At 34.2% G+C, this 20,949-nt stretch overlaps 2 protein-coding genes and 1 pseudogene across 36 annotated transcripts in view; 2 read left to right on the top strand and 1 right to left on the bottom strand.

The window, feature by feature from the left end:
• LOC143243348 (uncharacterized) overlaps nucleotides 1-20,949 on the bottom strand; it is a 207,172-nt gene that overhangs the window by 150,061 nt on the left and 36,162 nt on the right. The gene's annotated exons all lie outside the window — the stretch shown is intronic.
• LOC143243343 (uncharacterized) lies at nucleotides 3,010-12,152 on the top strand. 3 transcript variants are annotated; one of them, XR_013024271.1, is made up of 6 exons: nucleotides 3,164-3,665; nucleotides 4,307-4,490; nucleotides 5,681-5,780; nucleotides 8,031-8,116; nucleotides 9,865-10,065; nucleotides 11,347-12,152. XR_013024271.1 is itself a non-coding variant. In XM_076487198.1 (5 exons), exons 1-4 carry the CDS (start codon nucleotides 3,096-3,098, stop codon nucleotides 8,067-8,069), a joined length of 330 nt encoding a protein of 109 aa, XP_076343313.1. In that variant the 5' UTR covers nucleotides 3,010-3,095; the 3' UTR covers nucleotides 8,070-8,116; nucleotides 11,347-12,152. The 3 variants fall into 3 exon arrangements, 2 of the variants coding, with proteins under 2 accessions (XP_076343313.1, XP_076343312.1); XM_076487198.1 differs by lacking the exons at nucleotides 3,164-3,665; nucleotides 9,865-10,065 and adding an exon at nucleotides 3,010-3,102; XM_076487197.1 differs by lacking the exon at nucleotides 9,865-10,065 and having other exon boundaries at nucleotides 3,175-3,665.
• On the top strand, nucleotides 16,820-18,061 carry LOC143243338 (glyoxylate reductase/hydroxypyruvate reductase pseudogene; annotated as a pseudogene).

Raw genomic sequence — 20,949 nt, forward strand, 5'->3', positions numbered from 1 at the left:
ATATCCACTTGGGCTGATTCAATTACTTAAGAATATAATTGACAATATAAACTATTTTTCTCAGAGTACTATTACTAAATTATTCACTCAGTAAGTACCCCATGGGTTACAACAGTTATATCATAACTTTAAAAAATTGTCTACTTCTCATCAAAATCCTCAGAGAATGGTCCAATTAATATAGATCCCCCTTTTACAATACGAATTATTATATTTATTAAACTTTGAAACTAACTTTATCATATCGCTCGATATGGTTAATTATTCTCACACCAGCTAACTTCACGTTTTCTCTCATTGACTAATTTTCTGAGAAAAGAATAATTTTCTCAATCTAGCTCACAGTGGGTTGGTAGTCCATATATTTATAAATTGTTCATTGAGGCCTCAAAATTTCTGCAAACTACGCAGTGACGTTTGAGTGTAACAATACAAACTTGAGATAACATCAAAAATACAGTAACTTGGCGTAAATAATTGACTCACACAATGTACGACTCTTACCACGTTGGACCCGGGATGGCTAAGCGTGTTAAGGCGTGCGACTAGTAATCTGAGGGTCGCGGGTTCGCATCTCCGTCGCGCCAAACATGTTCGCTCTTTCAGCCGTGGGGCGTTATAATGTGATGGTCAATTCCACTGTTCATTGGTAAAAGAGTAGCCCAAGAGTTGGCGGTGGGTGGTGATGGCTAGCTGCCTTCCCTCTCGTCTTACACTACTAAATTAGGGACGGCTAGCACAAAGCTACTCGAGGGCTATCAACGTGGTAAGTTTGTTTGTTTGCCACGTAATACAACCAAACTTAAGTAATCACTTTCAACACTCTTGCTATTTTTTAATCATTAAATATTAACTCACCAAATAAAGTGAATAATAACTCTTAAAGTAAACAGTTTTGTATATCAAAAAATATTAATTACTAATTTGAAATCATTCTTTCCCCAACTTGTGTGTCTACAGTGAAGTTATAATTTATAAAGCTTCTGTAATAAATGATCATTTTCTTTGAAACAAACATAGATTTTTAAAGCGATAAAAAAGGCAATTTTAAATACTTTATAACTTTTTATTTTCTATTTACATAGATTTTTTTTTATCGATGTGAAGTTTGTGAAAATTCGGGACAAGAAAATATAAATCGAGTTCCACTGCCTCTTATTAGTGAAGAAAATCGTCCGATCATCGAAGTTCTTCTGTTGTTGTCTTGCATCTGGCTTTCTAATTCAGTTAAACACTGGTCAAACAATTCTTGTGGATCTAAATATGTTTCAGGAGCTTACGTTTCTCAATTTGTCTATCTACTCTAATCCTCAGAACCCTCTGACTCTGATGATTTCCTTTCGTTAAACAAATCTCGCAGTTCTTTGAAGTAAAGAGGTCTCATTGATTTATGTTTCGTAAATTTGTTGTAACGTCTGCAATGTGAAGGTACCTTATTCCTTTCAGTTAACAGAGTTTCCGATATATATGAGATTATTGATTGATAATAATGAGGCTCTGTTGGTATAAAATATTTTGAATGTCATCCTTCAAGACTCGTGATAATGTTTGTTATTTTACTTGAGGCATTACTATTTTGAATGTCCTTCCTATGGGTAAAAACATTCGGCTTTGTTTCTTTCTAAAAATAACAAGAATCAGAATAGGTTGATGTTAGTTATCATTATATAGAAATTACCTCCTGGAAATTAATACAATGAAACTACCGATAACTGGGCTATATAAATTTAGTGGATATCAATTCAAATACGTTTTCGAACTACACTTTTTATTGAAATATCCAAAAATTTGAAATAACTGATTGACTCTATAAATTGATTTCTAATAAGTGAAAAGGGAAGGTAATGTTTATCTTATGCATATCGAAATATTTGCAACTTTACTTCGGGGAAAACTCTGTAGAAAGTATGATAGGTCTCCAGTACTAAACAGAACAAAATGTAAACAATTACTGACAAGCGTTATTAAAAATTTGAGAATTTCAAAAATAATCAAACTAAAAAAGAAATTGAAATAAGTAAACTTTGGTACTAACAACTATACTTGTGAGAATGATAAATTGCGTGATGTATATTTTAATTTAGTTGCTGCAATTATCGAGAATTTCACTCTACGTTGTTTTCGTTGGTTTTTATCAGAAAACTTCAAAACGGACTATCTGTGTCTGCTCACCAAAATTTTTTACCTATAAAACTAAAACCAAACACCGTTATACACTTAAAACTAAAACCAAACAACGTTTTACACTTAAAACTAAAACCAAACAACGTTTTACACTTAAAACTAAAACCAAACACCTTTTTACACGTAAAACTACAACCAAACAACTTTTTACCCTTAAAACTATAACAAACCAACGTTTTACACCAGAAACTAAAACCAAACAAAGTTTTACACTTAATACAAAATCAAACAATTTTTACACTTAAAACTATAACAAAAAACTTTTTACACTTAAAACTGAAACCAAACAAAGTTTTTTAGATGCAAAAGAAACGATATATGCGAACGTTGTTCGCTCTTCTATGTAAAATATTTTCTCAACCCAAACGAGCCGTTTTTGCATATAAATTTCTCAACAAGTGGGTTTCTCGACATCACTGATTATTATTTAGTTTTGTGTCTAGTTTGCAGGTTGTAAGTACTAAAGTGGGGGAGAAACTGAGGTTTTACCACCAGACCTGGTGTGGTTGACAGAACCTAGTGTAGCTAGTAAGTAATTGTTTTTTCTCACTCATAATTAGCATTTGTATTCGGAAGTAAATCAGATAATACAAAATGATCGTAAACCTCTAGAAAACTGAGTAAGTATGAAAGGTTAACATGAGTGTTTGGTGGTTTAGAATAGGTGCCCAAAAACACCTTAACATTTCTGTAAATAAAGGATGCAAGATAAACTAACTTTCCATGAAATCCATAACTTATTTTGCCCTGCAGCACTAAAGAGTCATTAAAAACTAAACAGGTGGTGAACAAACTATACAGTCTGTTTCATTTTCATAGCATCCATATCAGCTAGTACAATATTTCCCGTAGCGTGGGGCACTCCACCCTCATCTCAGGGAGGCATAAATGATCTGTGAAGGGGCACAATAATGCATAGTTAAGTGTTTATATATTTTTTTATTAATGAAAATAATAATTAATTACAACAATACATATAATGTTTTAATATGTATCTGTGAATTATATCTAATCACATAACTTTCCCTTATCTAAAAAAATGGTGGCACATGAAATCATGTTTCGTGCATAAAGAGTGATGACAAAAGTTTGGAAAATACTTTACTAGTACATCTATATCTATACATATTGGAAAATACTTGACCAGTACATCTGTATCTATACATATTGGAAAATACTTGACCAGTACATCTGTATCTATACATATTTTTGCAAAATCAAAAATGAGAGTGGCCAACATTAGTGAACTTACATTGTAAAAACCTTTGGTTCTACACACCTTATTAGGCCAAACTGAAATACAGATTGCTAGATTACCTCAAAGTTATATTTAACTATGTAATACCCAGGCACATCAAACCTGTGCAACCATTGTGTGGTTTGTTACATTGAATTGTTTAAAAAAGAAAGCCATTGGATGAAGTGGTTTGAAACTGCAGAATTTCTTTCCACAGGTAGCATCTGCGAAGAAAATGTTTTGTGTATGTGATATTTATATGAACTTACAGCTTTGAAATGTGGAAAATATTTGTTGTGATACATTTTATTTTCTGTTTTTTGTCCTCTTACACTGTCTTAAAATTTTCCTATACTATTTCACAAAACTATATTGTTGTCCTTAATTTGAAAAATAATATACACAGCTTCACAGTTTTCTATCACTGGAATACAATAAAAATAACTCAAGTTTTAAACAAACCAATTTTTTGAAGATTTTAAACCTAAAAGTTTCATTTGATACATGTAATAATTTTAAATCCTGTTTATATTCACTGTTTTTTAAATATTTTTAGCAGTTTTCTTTACCAATTCAAGCAGTCACTTAATCTAATATGAACTAGTGCAAACAAGGCTTAACACAAAGGCCTAACAGCAATACAAAAATTCATTTTTTTCAACAAAAACCTTTTTCCATTTCATACTGTAACATAATACTCCAAATAAAGTTTCAGAGGATAGAGCAAGCTTTAAAAATAAATCAGTATTATATTATTAAAATGAAACATTGTATATTTCACATCAGTGTTGTTTTGTACAACTAAGCCTAAAGTTACATCTGAACTAGAGATTGTTGTAGCCTAGTTGAGTATCTTAACTTTAAAATTTGTTTTCTGTAAATTAGGTCTCGTGGCAGGTCTTAACCAAGCTATACATGATCGAAAAGTTGGAAAAGTTGTACCTCCATGGGTCGCTCATAAGAAAAGTAAAGAAGCGTACCAGTGGAAGGATATTGCATCTCGTACTGAAGTAGTGTACAACAAAATCATACAAGACCCTGTGCACAGTCTTGGTACTAAACTTAGCTGGTACATGCTCCTTCTTATAGAAACTGTTCTTCATATTTCTAGAGATTGCAGCTAAGACTTATCCAGCTTGAAAATATAATAAATAAACATGTCAAATACTTTTTATGAATTATACTGAACATTTTTCAGTACCTTTAGCATTATGCAATCACCTTCCTCTGTGCCTACACTATTGTTATTTGTACAAAGCAATGTGATACTATTTGAATAAAAATACCTTCCCATATTTATCATACTGAACATTACCACAGTACTGGTTATGGCTATTGGAAAACTACCAAGTAAATAAATTGTAAGTTTCATACTGTATTCGACTGTGCACAATTTTAGGTATTGGTTCCTTTAAAAGTAAAGTCCTAACACCTTCTGTTTTGTCACTAGTCAGTCATTATTGTTGAAGAGGTGTGAAATAAGTGATTCATCAGAGCACATTCTATTCATATTTTCTCATCTTATGATTGAATAAATAGAGAGTTACAAACAGCTCATGTACCAATTGAATAGTAAGTAATGACAAGCAGCTCATGTACCAGTTGAATAGTAAGTAATGACAAGCAGCTCATGTACCAGTTGAATAGTAAGTAATGACAAGCAGCTCACGTACCAGTTGAATAGTAAACAGTTACACAAACAGCTCGTGTTCCAGTTGAATAGTGAACAGTTACACAAACAGCTCATGTTCCAGTTGAATAGTAAACAGTTACACAAACAGCTCATGTTCCAGTTAAATAGTGAACAGTTACACAAACAGCTCATGTTCCAGTTAAATAGTAAACAGTTACAAACAACTCATGTACCAGTTGGATAGTAAACAGTTACAAGCAACTCATGTACCAGGTGCATAGTAAACAGTTACAAGCAACTCATGTTCCAGTATAATAATAAAGGGGAATAAGAATCTCGTGTCTTGTTATTTGGATAGTTTCAAAAAATTATTATGATACTGAAAAAGATGTATTTATTAGTTTACAATGTAGGTTAAATGTTGTTGTTTTTATAATTAATTTGATTTCAACTATTTTGTATCAAAACACACCAAGTAATGTATATTTCCACAAGTTAAGGACCAATTTTTACTAGTATTAGCCTATAAGGTTTTATATAATAGAAAAAAAGTGTTTCTATTTTATTGTTATCTGACGTTAAGTTTACGTTGGTATAAAAACTATTATTTCTTCCCTCTTCCACAGGTATCGACAAATTGGTGCAGTTGGAGGACTTTTTTTTGCTCTACTTCTTGTAGCGGAACATTTATTATTTTTGTTATCTCAGTGGTTTAAACCAGAAGAGGTAAATACCCTTATTGCTATGTTCATGTATCAGAACATCTGTTTGTTATTGTAGACTTTTTAGTCCATTAATGTTTGTTTTCTTTACTAATAAGACAGCAGCATATAGTGACTACAGTAACATATAGCGTGTAGAATTCAGAGAGAATATAAACATATACACACACATAAATACAGCATAAAACCATTTAAACAACAGAAATTATTATGTAAAGTATGCATGTATTAAGCAGACAGAGATATAATGTTAAAATATTGTGCAAAGAAATATTTCTATAAAAAGCCCATATGATCTTGTTATACTTAAAAAACATACACAACACACAGGAAAACGTGTTGCATTACTGCCATATTTTTTTTTATAAATTAGATGTCCATATTCTTATTCAACTGTGTTGGCATAGGAACAACTTGTTTTAAACCTAGTTTTCTTACTGCTTTTTCAAGTGGTACAGTACATTAAAATTTGATTCTTTTTTAATGTTAACAGTATTGCTTACTATGCTATCAGCCAGTTTTTAATCATGCTTCCATTTGTAATATTATTTAGTTAATGAATTACAGAGATGATATACACCTAATTTATAGTGTATATTCTGATATATTTGTTAATTGTTTATACTTTGTATGTAATAAAATTTGTTCTCTACATTAGTATGCATTTGTTTCAGTATGTTTCACAATTCAGTACAGATTGTTTTATTAATTTACACATGCCCAACTTTCCTGCCTTTGTTCTACCTTCACAACTTTTTTACATTATCTTTCTACCACCCATATCCTCTCTTAAGCTTTTCATCAAAACCTTGAGGGATTTTGGGGGATATCCTGTCCCTTCTTTATTGTATGTTGGCTTATTTCTTGTCTTTGGCTCTATCTCTGCATATGTAGTTTTTCTGTTGTTGGGTCCGTCTAGACTGTGATGCAACCTTAACTCATACATGTTTACCATCATCTTATCTTAGGTATTTACATATGGCCCACTTCTGTGGTAATACATACTGGACACAATCTCTGAGTCTTTTTGAATCATGAACTGCAGCAGTACAACAACAGTCTGTTATGTCTCAGTCAGAGCCAAGTACAGCACCTATAACAATTTCTCTTCCCACTTTTCCCAACACTTACTTGTTCCTTCTCCTTGAGGTCCTCATCTCATCGTATTCTTTGACAATGCACATCACATCATCTTGTGGATTCTAATCTGGTGAGAGCTTGGCTTACCAATTTTCTTCATTACTGGCATCCTTTCAACATGGAACATTAAAGTCTTCAAGTTTTATTGGAAGGATTCATAATCCCATTTTTTCCTTCCTCCAGTGTCTCCTATTCCCATTTTCTTTCCTCCATATTGGAATCTCATGGCCAGGCAGTGTCTGTTGGAGGTGGTTCAGAAACTATTATCTCAGCAGGACATTGAATCTATTATATATCTTTCACCTAGTTTTATTCAAGACTCTTTGTTGTTCTTAAGAAAACCAGGACTGGAAGCCTATCATCAATTCGTCTTTCCTCAATTACTTTGTTCAACTGTCCAATTTTACTGTTTCTTACCTGACAGTAGGCATTTTCTCTGGGCTTATGAATGACAGGTATTGATGTCACTAGTGTTTATCTCCACATCCCTATATCCCAATGGTCTCATCAGTATCTTCAGTTCGTCCATCACATGGTGTTTTGTTCCCTTCTCTTCAAGCTTGCCCCTTATGTTTTTTGTCAGGAGGTCAGAGCTTTTATTCACTATCTTCATGCTTTGGAGTTGTGATTGAGCCATTATATGGATTATTGGCTTCTTTTATCTCCTTCCAAACTGAAGTTTGCTAACCATACCCACCAGCTTCTTCTAGTGACTGCTCAGATGGACATTTTACCTGTAGACTTCAGGATAGTAGATAAAGTTAAGAGATTTATCAAGATTTTACCAACACAAGTACTTTATAAAGAAGTTAATGGATTTATCGTCAAGTTTATATCAACACAAGTACTTTATAAGGAAGTTAATGGATTTATCATCAAATTTATATCAACACAAGTACTTTATAAAGAAGTTAGTGGACTTATCATCAAATTTTTGTCAAATAAATTACTTTATTTCTCTTGTGTAGCTTTTTCTCCATGTCATGTCCACAAGAAAGGGACTTTGTTTATTGTTTTTATAATTTAGGTATTTCTGTATTGTTACGTTTAATGACAGGTCCTTTGCATTAAGAGATTAGAATCTAGATAACATAAGATTTTGATCTGTTTACAGGATATTGACAAAGCTGGAGATAGTACAAAGAAGTTCTAGTCTCATAGATCAGTACACAGTAAGAGATGACCTCTCTAGCAGATATTGTAAGTCAGCATTTGTTGTTATTTGGTACTCCTTGTGTTGTTCTGTTGTTAACTTGTACATACCACATTTGTTTTCTACAGATCTAAAAACATAACAGCAAGGAAACTTCACTGAACGTAAATAAGCTCTATTAATTTACATTCACAGTAGTCAAGTGCATGAAGTAACAGTACATTTCTGTAGATTTTCTAAGTGTCATATTCTTAAGATAAAACAATGCAACTTCTTTTGTTAATAAATACTGAACTCGTGAAAATCATTAAGATAATGAAAATGACATTCAAGATCATTTTGTCTTTTTTTTTATAAAGTATTGAAACTTACATATTTATACTTAAGGTAACAGGCCTGCAACTTTCTGTCATTCTCTTCTGTCATCAATTTGTCTGTTTTGAATTTTGCACAAAGCTACTCAAGGATTACCTGTGCTAGCCTTATCTAATTTAGCAGTATAAGACTAGAGGGAAGGCAGCTAGTCATCATCACCCACTGCCAACTTTTGGGCTACTCTTTTACCAAAGAATAGTGGGATTGACAATAACTTTATAATGCTCCCATAGCTGGAACTATGGTGCAACTCGGATTCAAACCTGCGACCCTAAGGTTACAAGTCGAACGCCTTAACCCACCTGGCCATGTTGGGCCCTGTATTCAGTTAATAACACTAAAACTTACTGTTTGTCTGGGTGTTGAAACATTTCCTACAACCTTGTTTAATATACATTTTTAAAACTTTTTCAATATGTTATTTGTGTAGTTTTAATTTAAGACAACAATCAGCGTGGTTGTTTTAGGAAAAATTCCTTTCAAGTAAAACATGATGTATTTTTATATATTTAAAACGGCTGGTATGAGTTGAGAAAATTTTTATGTAGAGGGGCAAACAACGTTTTGACCTTCTTCTGTCTCTGTCAGGTTCACAAAGAAAGAAAGAGGTAACTGACCGATAGCTGACCACATGTTTGAAGGGGGTTGTGTAATTGAGTGTAGGAATGTAGAGGGTGTGCTTGATGTTTGATTATATTTATTAATACAGTTTATGTATAAAGGTGTTCCTTTGTATTGGTATTCATGTTGTACTTTTATACAGTAATGTTAACCCTAAAAAGAATGGCAATATTTTTCATATATGCTTCCATGTTGTTGTTTTTTTTTAGTATGTACCATCAGTAATGATCACAGATATGATTATATTTTGCTACAAATATAATTGATATTTAAGCTTTCCAGTAAAGACACCTAAGTGATACACTTGTTATTGTCTTTGACTGTTTAATGAATGTTTGAGATAAAGATTTTACTTGAAGCCAGTCTCTCTCTTTGCTTCAACTTCAGTCAAGGTTAGAGAATTTAGAATTTTGCTCTAGAGTACATTTCCTGGTGAACCTCCTGTTATTCTGCCAGTTACTCAATAGAAAACTGGTAAAATACCACATTTCATCACATTCTCTAAGTTATTATTATTGACATTAGGTGGTGAATTACATGTTTTTTATTGTTGTTGTTTTTGTTTTGTTTTCTGTGGATAAGTAAAACTGTGTTTTTGTGGAAAAAACGACTGTACAACCTTATTCTGTAACCTTCTAGTTCCCAGACCTCTTTGAATCTAATAATTAGATGACTTGCCAATAATAAAATAGAAATACTTTGTGTACAGCTTTACATTCTTCCTCCTGTTAAATTCTTGACACAGATTTCTTTCAACTTACTATTGGAAGGTTCTTTGTGTATGTGTGTTTTCTATTAGCAAAGCCACATCGAGCTATCTGCTGAGCCAACCGAGAGGAATCGAAACCCTTATTTTAGCATTGTAAATCCTCTGTACCATTGGGAGGCAGGTTCTTTGTCTTCATTTTCTTGTAGAAGTTACTTTTGTCATGGAGAAAACAAAATTTTCGAGATGCATCATTCTCTTCAGGAGTAGTTGGGAGGTTATCGTAATATAACGGTAGATTTGAATTCTTTGAATTTTTTCCCTTGTACACTATTCTGTTGAATATTTTAAAAAATCAAAACATTTAATAAACTCTGTTTCCAGTTGCTTTTTGTTTAAAGAGAATGTGCTGTTTGATCGTGGTTTTTCCATTTTCAAAATACATGGTTCATCCACATAACTGACTTTTAATAATTCTCTCATCAGTATTTTCTTCCTTTCAAAAGATGTTTGAACTGGCTAAACATAGGTACACATTTCATTTCCTTGTATGAAACAGTGTTTTATTGTAAAAATTGTTTGCACTTGTTCTACCTTTTTTTATGAACCTTCTTGAAAGTAGTGTATAAGAATTGTCTACACGTTCACGCACTTGTTCCACCTTTTTTTGTGAACATTCTTGAAAGTAGTGTATAAGAATTGTCTACACATTCACGCACTTGTTCCACCTGTTTTTGCCAACCTTCTTGAAAGTAGTGTATAAGAATTGTCTACACGTTCACTCATTTGTTCCACCTTTTTTTGTGAACCTTCTTGAAAGTAGCATAAAAGAATTGTCTACACATTTACACACTTGTTCCACTTTTTTTTGTGGCCTTTATAAATTTATCCTGGAAAGGAAAATTATGTTACTTTCCCATCACAACTCCCAATTTCTTTTACACTAGCCACAGTTAACTTTTCTGATAGTAACACTAGTACCTGCTTACATAAATTAAGGAAAACATTTTAAGTCCTTTATTTGATCATTTGAATTATACAAGTGTAATAAGCCCTCATAAGATACAGTTAAAGTTTAACACTCTTTGTAATTACAAAACAAATAATCTCATAGATGCATTTTTGGTCAAAGAAGACTAAAATCTCATGGCAACAAATAACAGCAGCACTAAACTTAGCAGTAAGTGATACCCAAATACAAGACTGTTTTTCAAATACTGGTTTTAATAAAGTCAGTAGTCTTAATTAAGAATGAAATTTCAAATAATATGTAGTTGTTTAGTTATTAAGCATTATTTGGTAGCTACATAACATAATTTCTGGTTACAAGTAACATATTGGCTCAGAACATATTTTCAGCATAAGTAACAGTAATTTGTAACAAAATCTGATATTTCTGGGACCATTTTATCTGTTCAGCTTGGTAGCTTCATGGTTTATGTTTTTTTATTTAAAGTCTCAGTAATTTCATTATTCCTATCTTTGATGGGATTGTTTTGTTTTAGGGTAATGTGCTAGACTATGGATATAGAATTATTCAGTTACTTTGTCTTTCAATTTATTTAATTTTTACAGGAACTTTGAAACAAGTGCATCACTTTGGAACATATTTCGAATTCTGACATAGTTAAAGAAGAGAACTGAAGTTTCATGGTGAAAATAAATAAAGTGAATCTGTTAATAATCTTTCAAACTGGTTAACAGACACAAGAAGACACCAAGATAGGAATGTACTTCAGGACTATCTGTACCTCTTTCAAGGGTGTTTAATTAGTTACCATAATCCAGAAGTGACAAAATATCTGAAGCATCTGTCTGACTTCATGTATGCATAAGGATGTATATTTAGTTTACTTTCTGCATGAGTATGTAATAACTTATACTACAAGTTACTAGTAATCTTTCTTCCTGAGTTTCAATCAAATGAAATCCATTACAATACCACAAGGTGTCTCCTGTTCTTTAAGCAGTGGGTGTGTTACAAAAGAAGCAGTCAATCCCTAAGCACAGGAGGTGGGAGAAGTAGTGGTTTGCTATCTTCTCTCTGATAAGTAGCTCAAAATTAAAGATTGTGGCAGATAGTTTCAGTAGCTTTTGCCATAAATACAAAATACTGTTAATGATTGTTTATCTTTGAGTAAAGGTTTGGTTTACACTTAAAGTAAGTGACTTATAAGCTGCTACTTTATACAAATTCCATAAAGACATTTTGTAAACATAAACAATTACCACTTCCCCACCTACATTTTCTACAATGTGTAGTCGTATTTGTTTTCTTCTGATAAGTTCAGCTGCTGATGTCCTGTGCATGTCCAGTCATATCTAACAATGATGTCAGTGATGGTGTAAAGTTCAAAAATACAGAAATGTACATAAGTATCTGTACTAGCCTGACTCAGTTTTTTTTTTCAATCACACAATAGATACATTTCACAACAGTTAAATATAGCTAAAGATCAAATTGTAGAGTCTTGAGTATCAATTTCAATTAGAGAATGTTTTGGTAAAACTGTACTTAAAGATTGGTTTAATGTTATACTTAATTGTTGCTTACTTCATGAATGAACCAGAATACTTGTTACTAATAACTATAACACAGGTTTGACATGGAGGTGTAATTGTAATGAATTTCCACAGCCAAGAAAATTGTATCTGTAAGACATAATGGGGTTGCTAATAACATTGTGCTAACAAGTATCAAAAGTCCAATGCTCACTGAAATTTTGAAACACTGTTCAGCATAAAATGCTTTAGTATTTGTTTAAGTTGCATAATTGATTATCTTGCATAGTATAACTGAAGTATTCTGCTTTCATACAATATTTGCATAACTTAAGTATCTTTCTTCATCATTGTACGTGTTACCGTTGTAACTATGGCTTCTTTAGGGTATTTGTTATGACACCGCTAAATGAACAGTTAACAACTTTGATTTCATTAGGGTATTTGATATGAAGCCACTACATTAACAGTTGACAACTTTGATTTCAGTAAGGTATTTGTTGTGACATCTCTGAGCGAGATTAACAGTGGCTACCGTATTATGTTGGTTGGCTGTTTATGTAAATTTCTGTTTGTTAAACGGTGTGTTACCTGTGGATTATCGATTAATGTATATGTTTGAGAGACTGTCATGTATTATGTTTATTCAAACATATAACAATAGAAAATCAGAAAAACCAACTTCAGTCATTATCTCTTTCACTGCAAAGTCCGACTGCAGTCGATCCTACGACTTTGTGACATTTGCGACACTCGTCAAATTTTTATATTGTCTTTTTTATTCATCAGGTAGGAGCACTTTAGGGCAAATGCATAGCTTCCACTTAATAAGCCTTAGATGTTTATCTTGGAATATTTACTTATTCATGAATCTGATCACGTGATTAGTATTGTTTCCGGGATGCAGAAAAGGGAAGAATGTTGTCAACAAAGTTTCCAAGATGGCTTCGTGTAGGTGTTCATCATTCACTGCAGCTCAAGTTTTGTAAATAACTCAGCAAGATTCAGACTCAAGGAGTGACTGCTTTGAGTACGAAAGCTCAGAAGAAGACTCGGAAAACAATGGTGAAGAAAGTAAATTAAGCATACAAAGCAAATTGAAAGTAACCAAGATAGTAGAGACAGTTAAAACCACGAGGGGGCGTTGTTCCACTACAAGGGGAAGGTCGGTGAAATCACAGGGAAGGGCCCGAGGAAACAGTTCAGGAATTCCACCCCAAGTACAGTCCCAATCTCTGCCTGAACCCTAACCATCGACCATTTCAGAACAGGATCTCAGTGGGAAACACTGGAAGAAATGGAAATGTTTGAACAAGATTGATTACCCAACTATGTATGTTCCAAACAAACTAGGAAAATGTGATGTTTATATGCTCATTTGTAATGAAGATATAATTTTTTTTTATGTAACGCACTCCTATTTACAGTACTAACACGCAAAAACAATGTGACAACCAGCATGAGATAATAATAATACGTTGACAGCAAGAGAGTTAACCAACAAGGTTCCAAGCTCAGGATCTTACATACAACCTCTTTAGTGACTGTAACAAATTATACAGTTCTAATATTCTTGGAGAGTTATTCCTATGAAACTGGTATGAGGACATACCAATGAACACCAATTACAGAAAAAATAAAATCTAGTGATATTAAAAGTTTACATAACTAAGTGTGTGGACCTAGACATTAAGTTATTTCACACTCTTCTTTATAAGGAATTACTAAATAAACTTTTATTTTTGAATGAACGTAAATAACACAATCATTTACTTTTCTCTTACAAACAACATTAATTTGGCAAAAATATTATTGTTTTGGAATCTCAATTATTGGCGAAAGAGACAAAGCGTTAGTTTAATTATCCGAGCAGTATGTGTAAAGTTTTCTTTTGAATATCGCGCAAAGCTACACGAGGCTATCTGTGCTAGCCGTCCCTAATTTAACAGTGTAAGACTACAGGGAAGGCAGCCAGTCATCACCACCCACTGCCAACTCTTGGGCTACTCTTTTACCAACGAATATGGGATTGACCGTCACATTATAATGCCCCAAGGATGAAAGGGCGAGCATGTTTTGTGCAACGGTGATTCGAATCCGCGACCCTCAGATTACGAGTCATGTATAAAGGAAATTAAAAACATTTTGCAACAAATTAATGCTAATGGTATTTCACTATCGTAAACTCAGATGTATGAAGTGTAATTAACTTTATAAAAGTAAGTTGTAAGTCACAGCAGTAAGCATACGAACCTTTAAAGGTAAAATCCGGAATTTGATTCCTCAAGGTGGACTGTGTAACTAAAATATCACTCATACTTATTGTAATCTTTGAAATATAAACCTTGATCAAACATTTTTACCGTTCTAATATCGAATAAAAGAAACTATTAAGAAGCACCATATTCTGTTTACTTTTGTTAGAAAGAGAACATACTTTCTTTTGACCAGCGGTAAGTCTTGGAGCTCACACCGCTAAAAACCGGTGGTGGGCACGGCACAGACAGCCCATTATGCAGCTTTGTGCTTAAAAAAGAAACATACAAATAAATTTTATCTTGGTCTTTATCAGTACAAAATGTAGATAAACAGATATTTTATATGTAAACCCTAATACAATTTACACATTTTGAGAAGACGAGAAAATTTCACCGTACGCTTTGTTCTAATTCACCATAATTTATATGTTTTGGATGCGTTTGTTTGTAGGTAAGTAGAAAGTTTGCAATAGACTATTTTTGCTGTACGCACAACGGTTAACAAAATTCGGTTTTTAATTTCACAGACGTATTGTTGAACTATAAAGAGTCCTGGCCTGGCTCGGTGGTTAAGACGCTCGACCCATAATCTGAGGATCGTGGGTTCGAATCTCCGTCACACCAAATATGCTCGCCCTTTCAGCATCGGGGGCGAAAAATGTGACGGTCAATCTCACTATTCGTTGGTAAAAGAGTAGCCCAAGAGTTGGCGGTGGGTGGTGATGACTAGCTGCCTTCCCTTTAGTCTTGCACTGCTAAATTAGGGACGGCTAGCGCAGATAGCCCTCGTGTAGCTTTGCGCGAAATTAAAAAAAAAAAGAAGGAAAAACTATCAGGTCATCCCATAAGTAATTTTCAAAATATAATACAGAAAGTGTATTGTCATTTTGTCTTTGCAAAAGACTTTAATGACTGAAATATGTAGTATAGAGTATGAGAAGCACATTAGGCATATAATGCTTTATGAATTTAAGAAAGACAACCGTGCAGCAGAAACTACACGAAACATTCAAGGTGTTTATGATGCGAAATCTCTCAATGAAAGAAAATGTCGAAGGTGTTTCAGAAGTTCAGATCAGGTGACTGCAGTTTATGTGATGCGCCACGATCAGGTCATCCTATATAGTTTAACGATGACTTGTTGCTGGCTGCACTTGATGAAGACTGTGCTGTAACTGTTGAAGAACTAGCACAAAAGCTAATTTCAAACCATTCAACAGTTCACCGTCATCTACAGCAGCTTGAAAACGTTTCAAAACTTGGCAAATGGGGCACCCATGATTTGACAGAAGCCAACCTTAGAGCAAGAGTGGACATTTGCATTTGCACTCTCGTAAATGTAACTCACCTTTTTTGGACAGGTTAGTGACTGGAGATAGAAAATTGATATTTTATAAAATGTTAAGTGCCGCAGACAATGGCTACGTGCAGGTGAACTGGCTAAAGCACAGCCCAAAATGGACCACCACCCTAGGAAAGTCTTGTTAATCTTTCGGTTGGATATTGTTGGTGTTATCCACTTTGAATTGCTGCTATTAATGTAACGATTACATCAGACTACTATTGTCAACAGTTAGAGCGCTCAAAGTTTGCACTGAAAGAAAAGAGGCCTGCTTTGATCAGTTGTAAAGATGTTGTGTAACACCAGGATAATGCACGGCCCCATACCCCACATCTGCATAGATTAAAGAGCTAGACTGGAGAAACTTCCACAACTTCCTTATTCTCCAGACCTTTTCCCATCTGATTATCATCTATTCCGAAGTTTGCAGAACTATCTTGATGGAAAAGAGCTTGGAACACATGAAATTGTCAAAACTACCTTCTCTACATTCTTTTCCTCCTAACCCTAATAATTTTATAGAAGTGGCATTCAGAAGCTTGTGAATCGTTGGCAGGAAGTAATTAATAATAAAGAAACATACATTATTGATTAAGTGACATTAAAAGTGTTTGAAATCCTTTCTCTTTTTCTGAACCTAAAATCGGACATTACTTGATAATGTGTGGCTTGATATTAAAGTATGTTTTCAATAAGAAAATATATATTTCAATTCTTCAACAGTTACCATTAGAATGTGAAACACTGATATGAAGAAAAATAAAAATGCAGCGACCTATTGGCTAAATAACATATTCTTAAGTTTTATGTTACTATTATCAACAAAAGGAAAATTATGGCTCTATAAATTCAACACTTTTGGGTTAACTCAAATAATCACAAACAAACCTTTTGCACGTGTTTATCCAGAGATGGCGCTTACCGCCAATATCGGTTATATAATGAATCTTGAGCTATGCGAGTGACTGAGTTTCACTGAGCATTACACGGATAGTGTAGCACTGCTAACGATAAAACGTAGTCACCATGACAAAATACAAAGTTTTTGTTACTAGGCCTGACATATCGCAGGAAGTGAACGACATGTTGAGGAAGGTATGTGATGTTGAATTTTATAAAGAACCCAAAACAATACCACGTGAGGCGCTTATTAAGGGTATTCAGGGAAAGGATATTATTTACTGTTCAACAACAGATATAATCGACAGTGAAGTACTTGATGCAGCTGGACAGCAACTGAAAGTAATCGCGACCAATTCTGTCGGGTACGACCATATTGATATTAATGAATGCAGGAAACGCGACATCCTAGTAAGTAATACACCAGGGATACCAACTGATAGCGTTGCCGAATTAACAGTTGCTCTTATGCTGATAACTGGGAGACGACTGTTTGAAGCTTCAAACGCTATAAAAAATGGAGAGTGGGTATATATGTGGGACCCTTAATGGATGTGTGGTGTAGGACTTAAAAATGCCACTGTGGGCATGGGAAAAATCGGTTAGGCTGTTGCCGAAAGAATTTTATCATTTAAGGTCAATAAAGTTGTATACCATGATATACACAAACCTGTTGATGCTGTAGAAAGTATGGGAGCCCGCTATGTAGAATTTGAAGATCTTCTGAGGGAGTCGGACTTCGTTCTTTGTACGTGCAATCTGACAGACAAAACAACAGAACTGTTTACTGCTAAGCAGTTTAACCTGATGAAATCTACTGCTATATTTATCAACACGAGCAGAGGAAAAGTCGTCCAACATGATGATTTATACGATGCCTTAAAACATGGAAAGATCCGTGCTGCTGGTTTGGATGTCATGGTTCCTGAACCGATACCAAAAGATCACAGACTCACCACTCTACCAAACTTGGTCCTTCTACCCCACATAGGAACTGCAGAAGTAACAGTTAGACAAAATATGGCTAAACTCGCAGCAAGAAACGTCTTGTCGTATTGCGATTGGAAAGGTTTGATAACACCGATCCCAGAGTTAAAAGATGTTCAACACAAGGTGGATAAAAAAAAACTAGACTCACTCCAAATAGTTACGTCAAGTTTGTATAAGAATGTAAGACGGTTTCTGTATTATTATTTTAATAGCAAAAATACTGCCTCTCTGAATAAGAGTTGAATGTAATGATGTTGTTGTTTTTTCTAAGTAGTTCGCTATATGATGATTGTGTGTCTTTTACGCCCAGAACTAAATAAAATCATACTATAATTTTAATTTAGGTAGCGTAATTTAATTTGTTTTACAGGGAAAAATTAATAAATTAACAAAAATACTATTAGGAGTGACGGAAAATACTATGAAAGGACGTAATGCTATTTTGACATTTTCGATGGTAACTATCAACTTCTTTCATTAATAAAGCGGAGAGTAATTTAGCGAAATACAGTCAAATATTTTAACAGGCTCCTCATGAACCAATGGGGAACATTTTTGTTGAAAAATTATCCAATCCGACTTTTCTTAATTTTAACTGAAATTTTTATTGGCTTAAAATAAGGCATTTCCCGCACTCTTTTGATGTTGGGGGTGCGAAAAGTGATTTCATAAGTTGATTGAAATCTGTAGGTGCATCAATAGCAGCCCGGCATGGGCAGATTTTTAGGGTGCTCGACTCATAATCTGAGGATGGTGGGTTCAATATCCGTGACACCAAACATGCCCTTTCAGCCGTGGGGCGTTATAATGTGATGATGAATCCCTCTATTCGTTGGTAAAAGAGCAGCCCAAGAGTTGGCGGTGGGTGGTGTTAAGTAACTAGCTCCATTTCCTCTACTCTTACACTGCTAAATTAGGGACGTCCAATGTAAATAGCCCTCGAGTAGCTTTGCGCGAAATTCCAAAAACAATCAAGCATCATGGACTTAATGACCAAGCACAATAAGCGTGGAAGTCTCCAAATCACAGGAATGGTTTAGGCCCACCTTGATAGACACTTTGCAACAGGTCGAGCACAAAATTATGTCTGTAGCTTCTTTCAAATTGTTCCAGTTTGCTCATTCTTTTCTTGGATATCTTCATGCTTCGACCTTCTCTGCCGAATCACAGGTGAAATCGTTCTACCTAAACTGAAAGATAAGCATTAAAAGGTGATAGCGGAAAAATAAAAAGTTGTCAGTTGTTTAATTAATGATTCTTAGAATGTGGCTTTATCGATATGTACTGAATTTACTCTGAACGGTTTGATCTTAGTACTAACTAGTATGGAAACTTGAGAACGTTATATTTCACTTCGAATTTTATCAATTAGCAAGTGAAAACTTGTTTCGAAATTCCATCAAAAAGATACGTCCAAAACCACCCTCTGTAGGAGTTACTGGATTGAAGTGACTTTTGCGATTCAACAAATTATAAAGACACCCCTTGTCTCCTGGGAGACGTGTAAATAACAGAAGAATATATCGAACTTCACTTTAAGCATGTTAACACGTTGGCTTCCAAGCCTATTTTACCGATACTTTCCAGGGTCCCATTAGTCATTTTACAATTGCTTTTTTAGGAAGAGTGTATGTGTAGCCGTTGTGTCCAAGCCAATAAGTGGTCTTTTAAAAAGAAAGCAGAGCACGACTAATCGGTGGGTCGAGTGAGAGTCAATGTGTAAAAATTATCTTGGAATATTATCTATAAAAATATAGTTTCTGGGATTTCGTCAAAAGGCACTGATATATAACTGAAATTCAATTATTTATAAATTCTCCTTTGGTTATTAATCTTTGCTTGTAGTTCAGTCCTGAATTTGTTGATGTATGTTGTATATAAACCAGGCTTTTTTTTGCTTTCAGATGGTTAGCTAAAGTCAAACTGTTTTGTCTGTCTCTAGCCATATAACATATAGGATGTAATCACACACACACACACACACACACACACATATATACATACACCTAGTGGCACATGAAAAACGTGTTTTTCGTAGCGAATTGATATTGACACTGGAGGTGATCAGCTCACATGTATCCTACTTGGCATTGTGTATAATGTAAGACTTTTTTGTTGTTTTAATAACAGTTATCTAATGGTGTCTCAGAAGAGAAACCAAACTACTTTCAATTAGCATTTGATGAAGATAATGCGAAGTTACAATAATGAATTTATTCTTACGTTTTTAATATTTGGGTGAAAGTAATCTATGCTTATTTGCAGAAATTCATTGCTAATTCATCGATAACAAATACTTTGGCTAATTAACCTTTCTAACGAACAAACGCAGTAATTCTCATTGACTTGCATTGTACTAAAACATTTATTAACTCAATAATTCACTGATTCCGAAAGTTGTATTGTGTGTTTAGTTCTACACACGCCCCATCTCGAGGGAGAGATGTCTACAGACTAAGAACACTAGAAATAGACTTTCGATACCTGTGGTGGGCTGACCACAGATGGCCCATTGTGCAGCTTTATGTTTATATACAAGCAAAGAAATTTCTATATACTATAGGAAGCACCCAGATTTTACCTTTCATTAAATTTTTTTTTTTTGTTTCATCGTGATAAGTTTGTTTTGGAATTTTGCACAAAGCTACTCGAGGGCTATCTGTGCTCGCCGTCCCTAATTTAGCAGTGTAAGACTAGAGGGAAGGCAGCTAGTCATCACCACCCACCGCCAACTCTTGGGCTACTCTTTTACCAACGATTAGGGGGATTGATTGTCACATTATACGCCCCCACGGCTGGGAGAGCGAGCATGTTTAGCGCGACGCGGGCGCGAACCCGCGACCCTCGGATTACGAGTCGCACGCCTTACGCGCTTGTCCATGCCAGGCTCATCATGATACGCTTCCTACGACAAACAAAAATCTAAATTAATATATTAAAAACTAGGTGGAGAACCTGTCGCCTTGACGAAAATTATGTAAATTATTCTAGTTTACGAATAACAATTTAGCAACTTACATAATACGCCGAAAAATTATCAATTTGATTTATTTTTGCCAGTTTAATTAGCTAAAACAGACATAAAAACTACCGAAAAAATGTCTTTCATTGTAATAACATTGACGAATATGAATCTTGTGGTTGTCACAAAACCCAACTCGCAATGTGCGGGTCATGGGTCCGAAT

This window comes from Tachypleus tridentatus, unplaced genomic scaffold (assembly GCF_004210375.1).
Source record: "Tachypleus tridentatus isolate NWPU-2018 unplaced genomic scaffold, ASM421037v1 Hic_cluster_2, whole genome shotgun sequence".
Classification (NCBI taxonomy): domain Eukaryota; kingdom Metazoa; phylum Arthropoda; class Merostomata; order Xiphosura; family Limulidae; genus Tachypleus; species Tachypleus tridentatus.

Excerpts from the sequence above, each read along its gene's own strand:
- LOC143243343 (XM_076487197.1), top strand. The coding sequence starts at position 3,602 with ATGAAGTGGTTTGAAACTGCAGAATTTCTTTCCACAGGTAGCATCTGC. Across the intron at positions 3,666-4,306 it reads CTGCGAAGAAAATGTTTTGT|GTCTCGTGGCAGGTCTTAAC; the intron begins GTATGTGATATT and ends TCTGTAAATTAG. Across the intron at positions 4,491-5,680 it reads CTTGGTACTAAACTTAGCTG|GTATCGACAAATTGGTGCAG; the intron begins GTACATGCTCCT and ends CCTCTTCCACAG.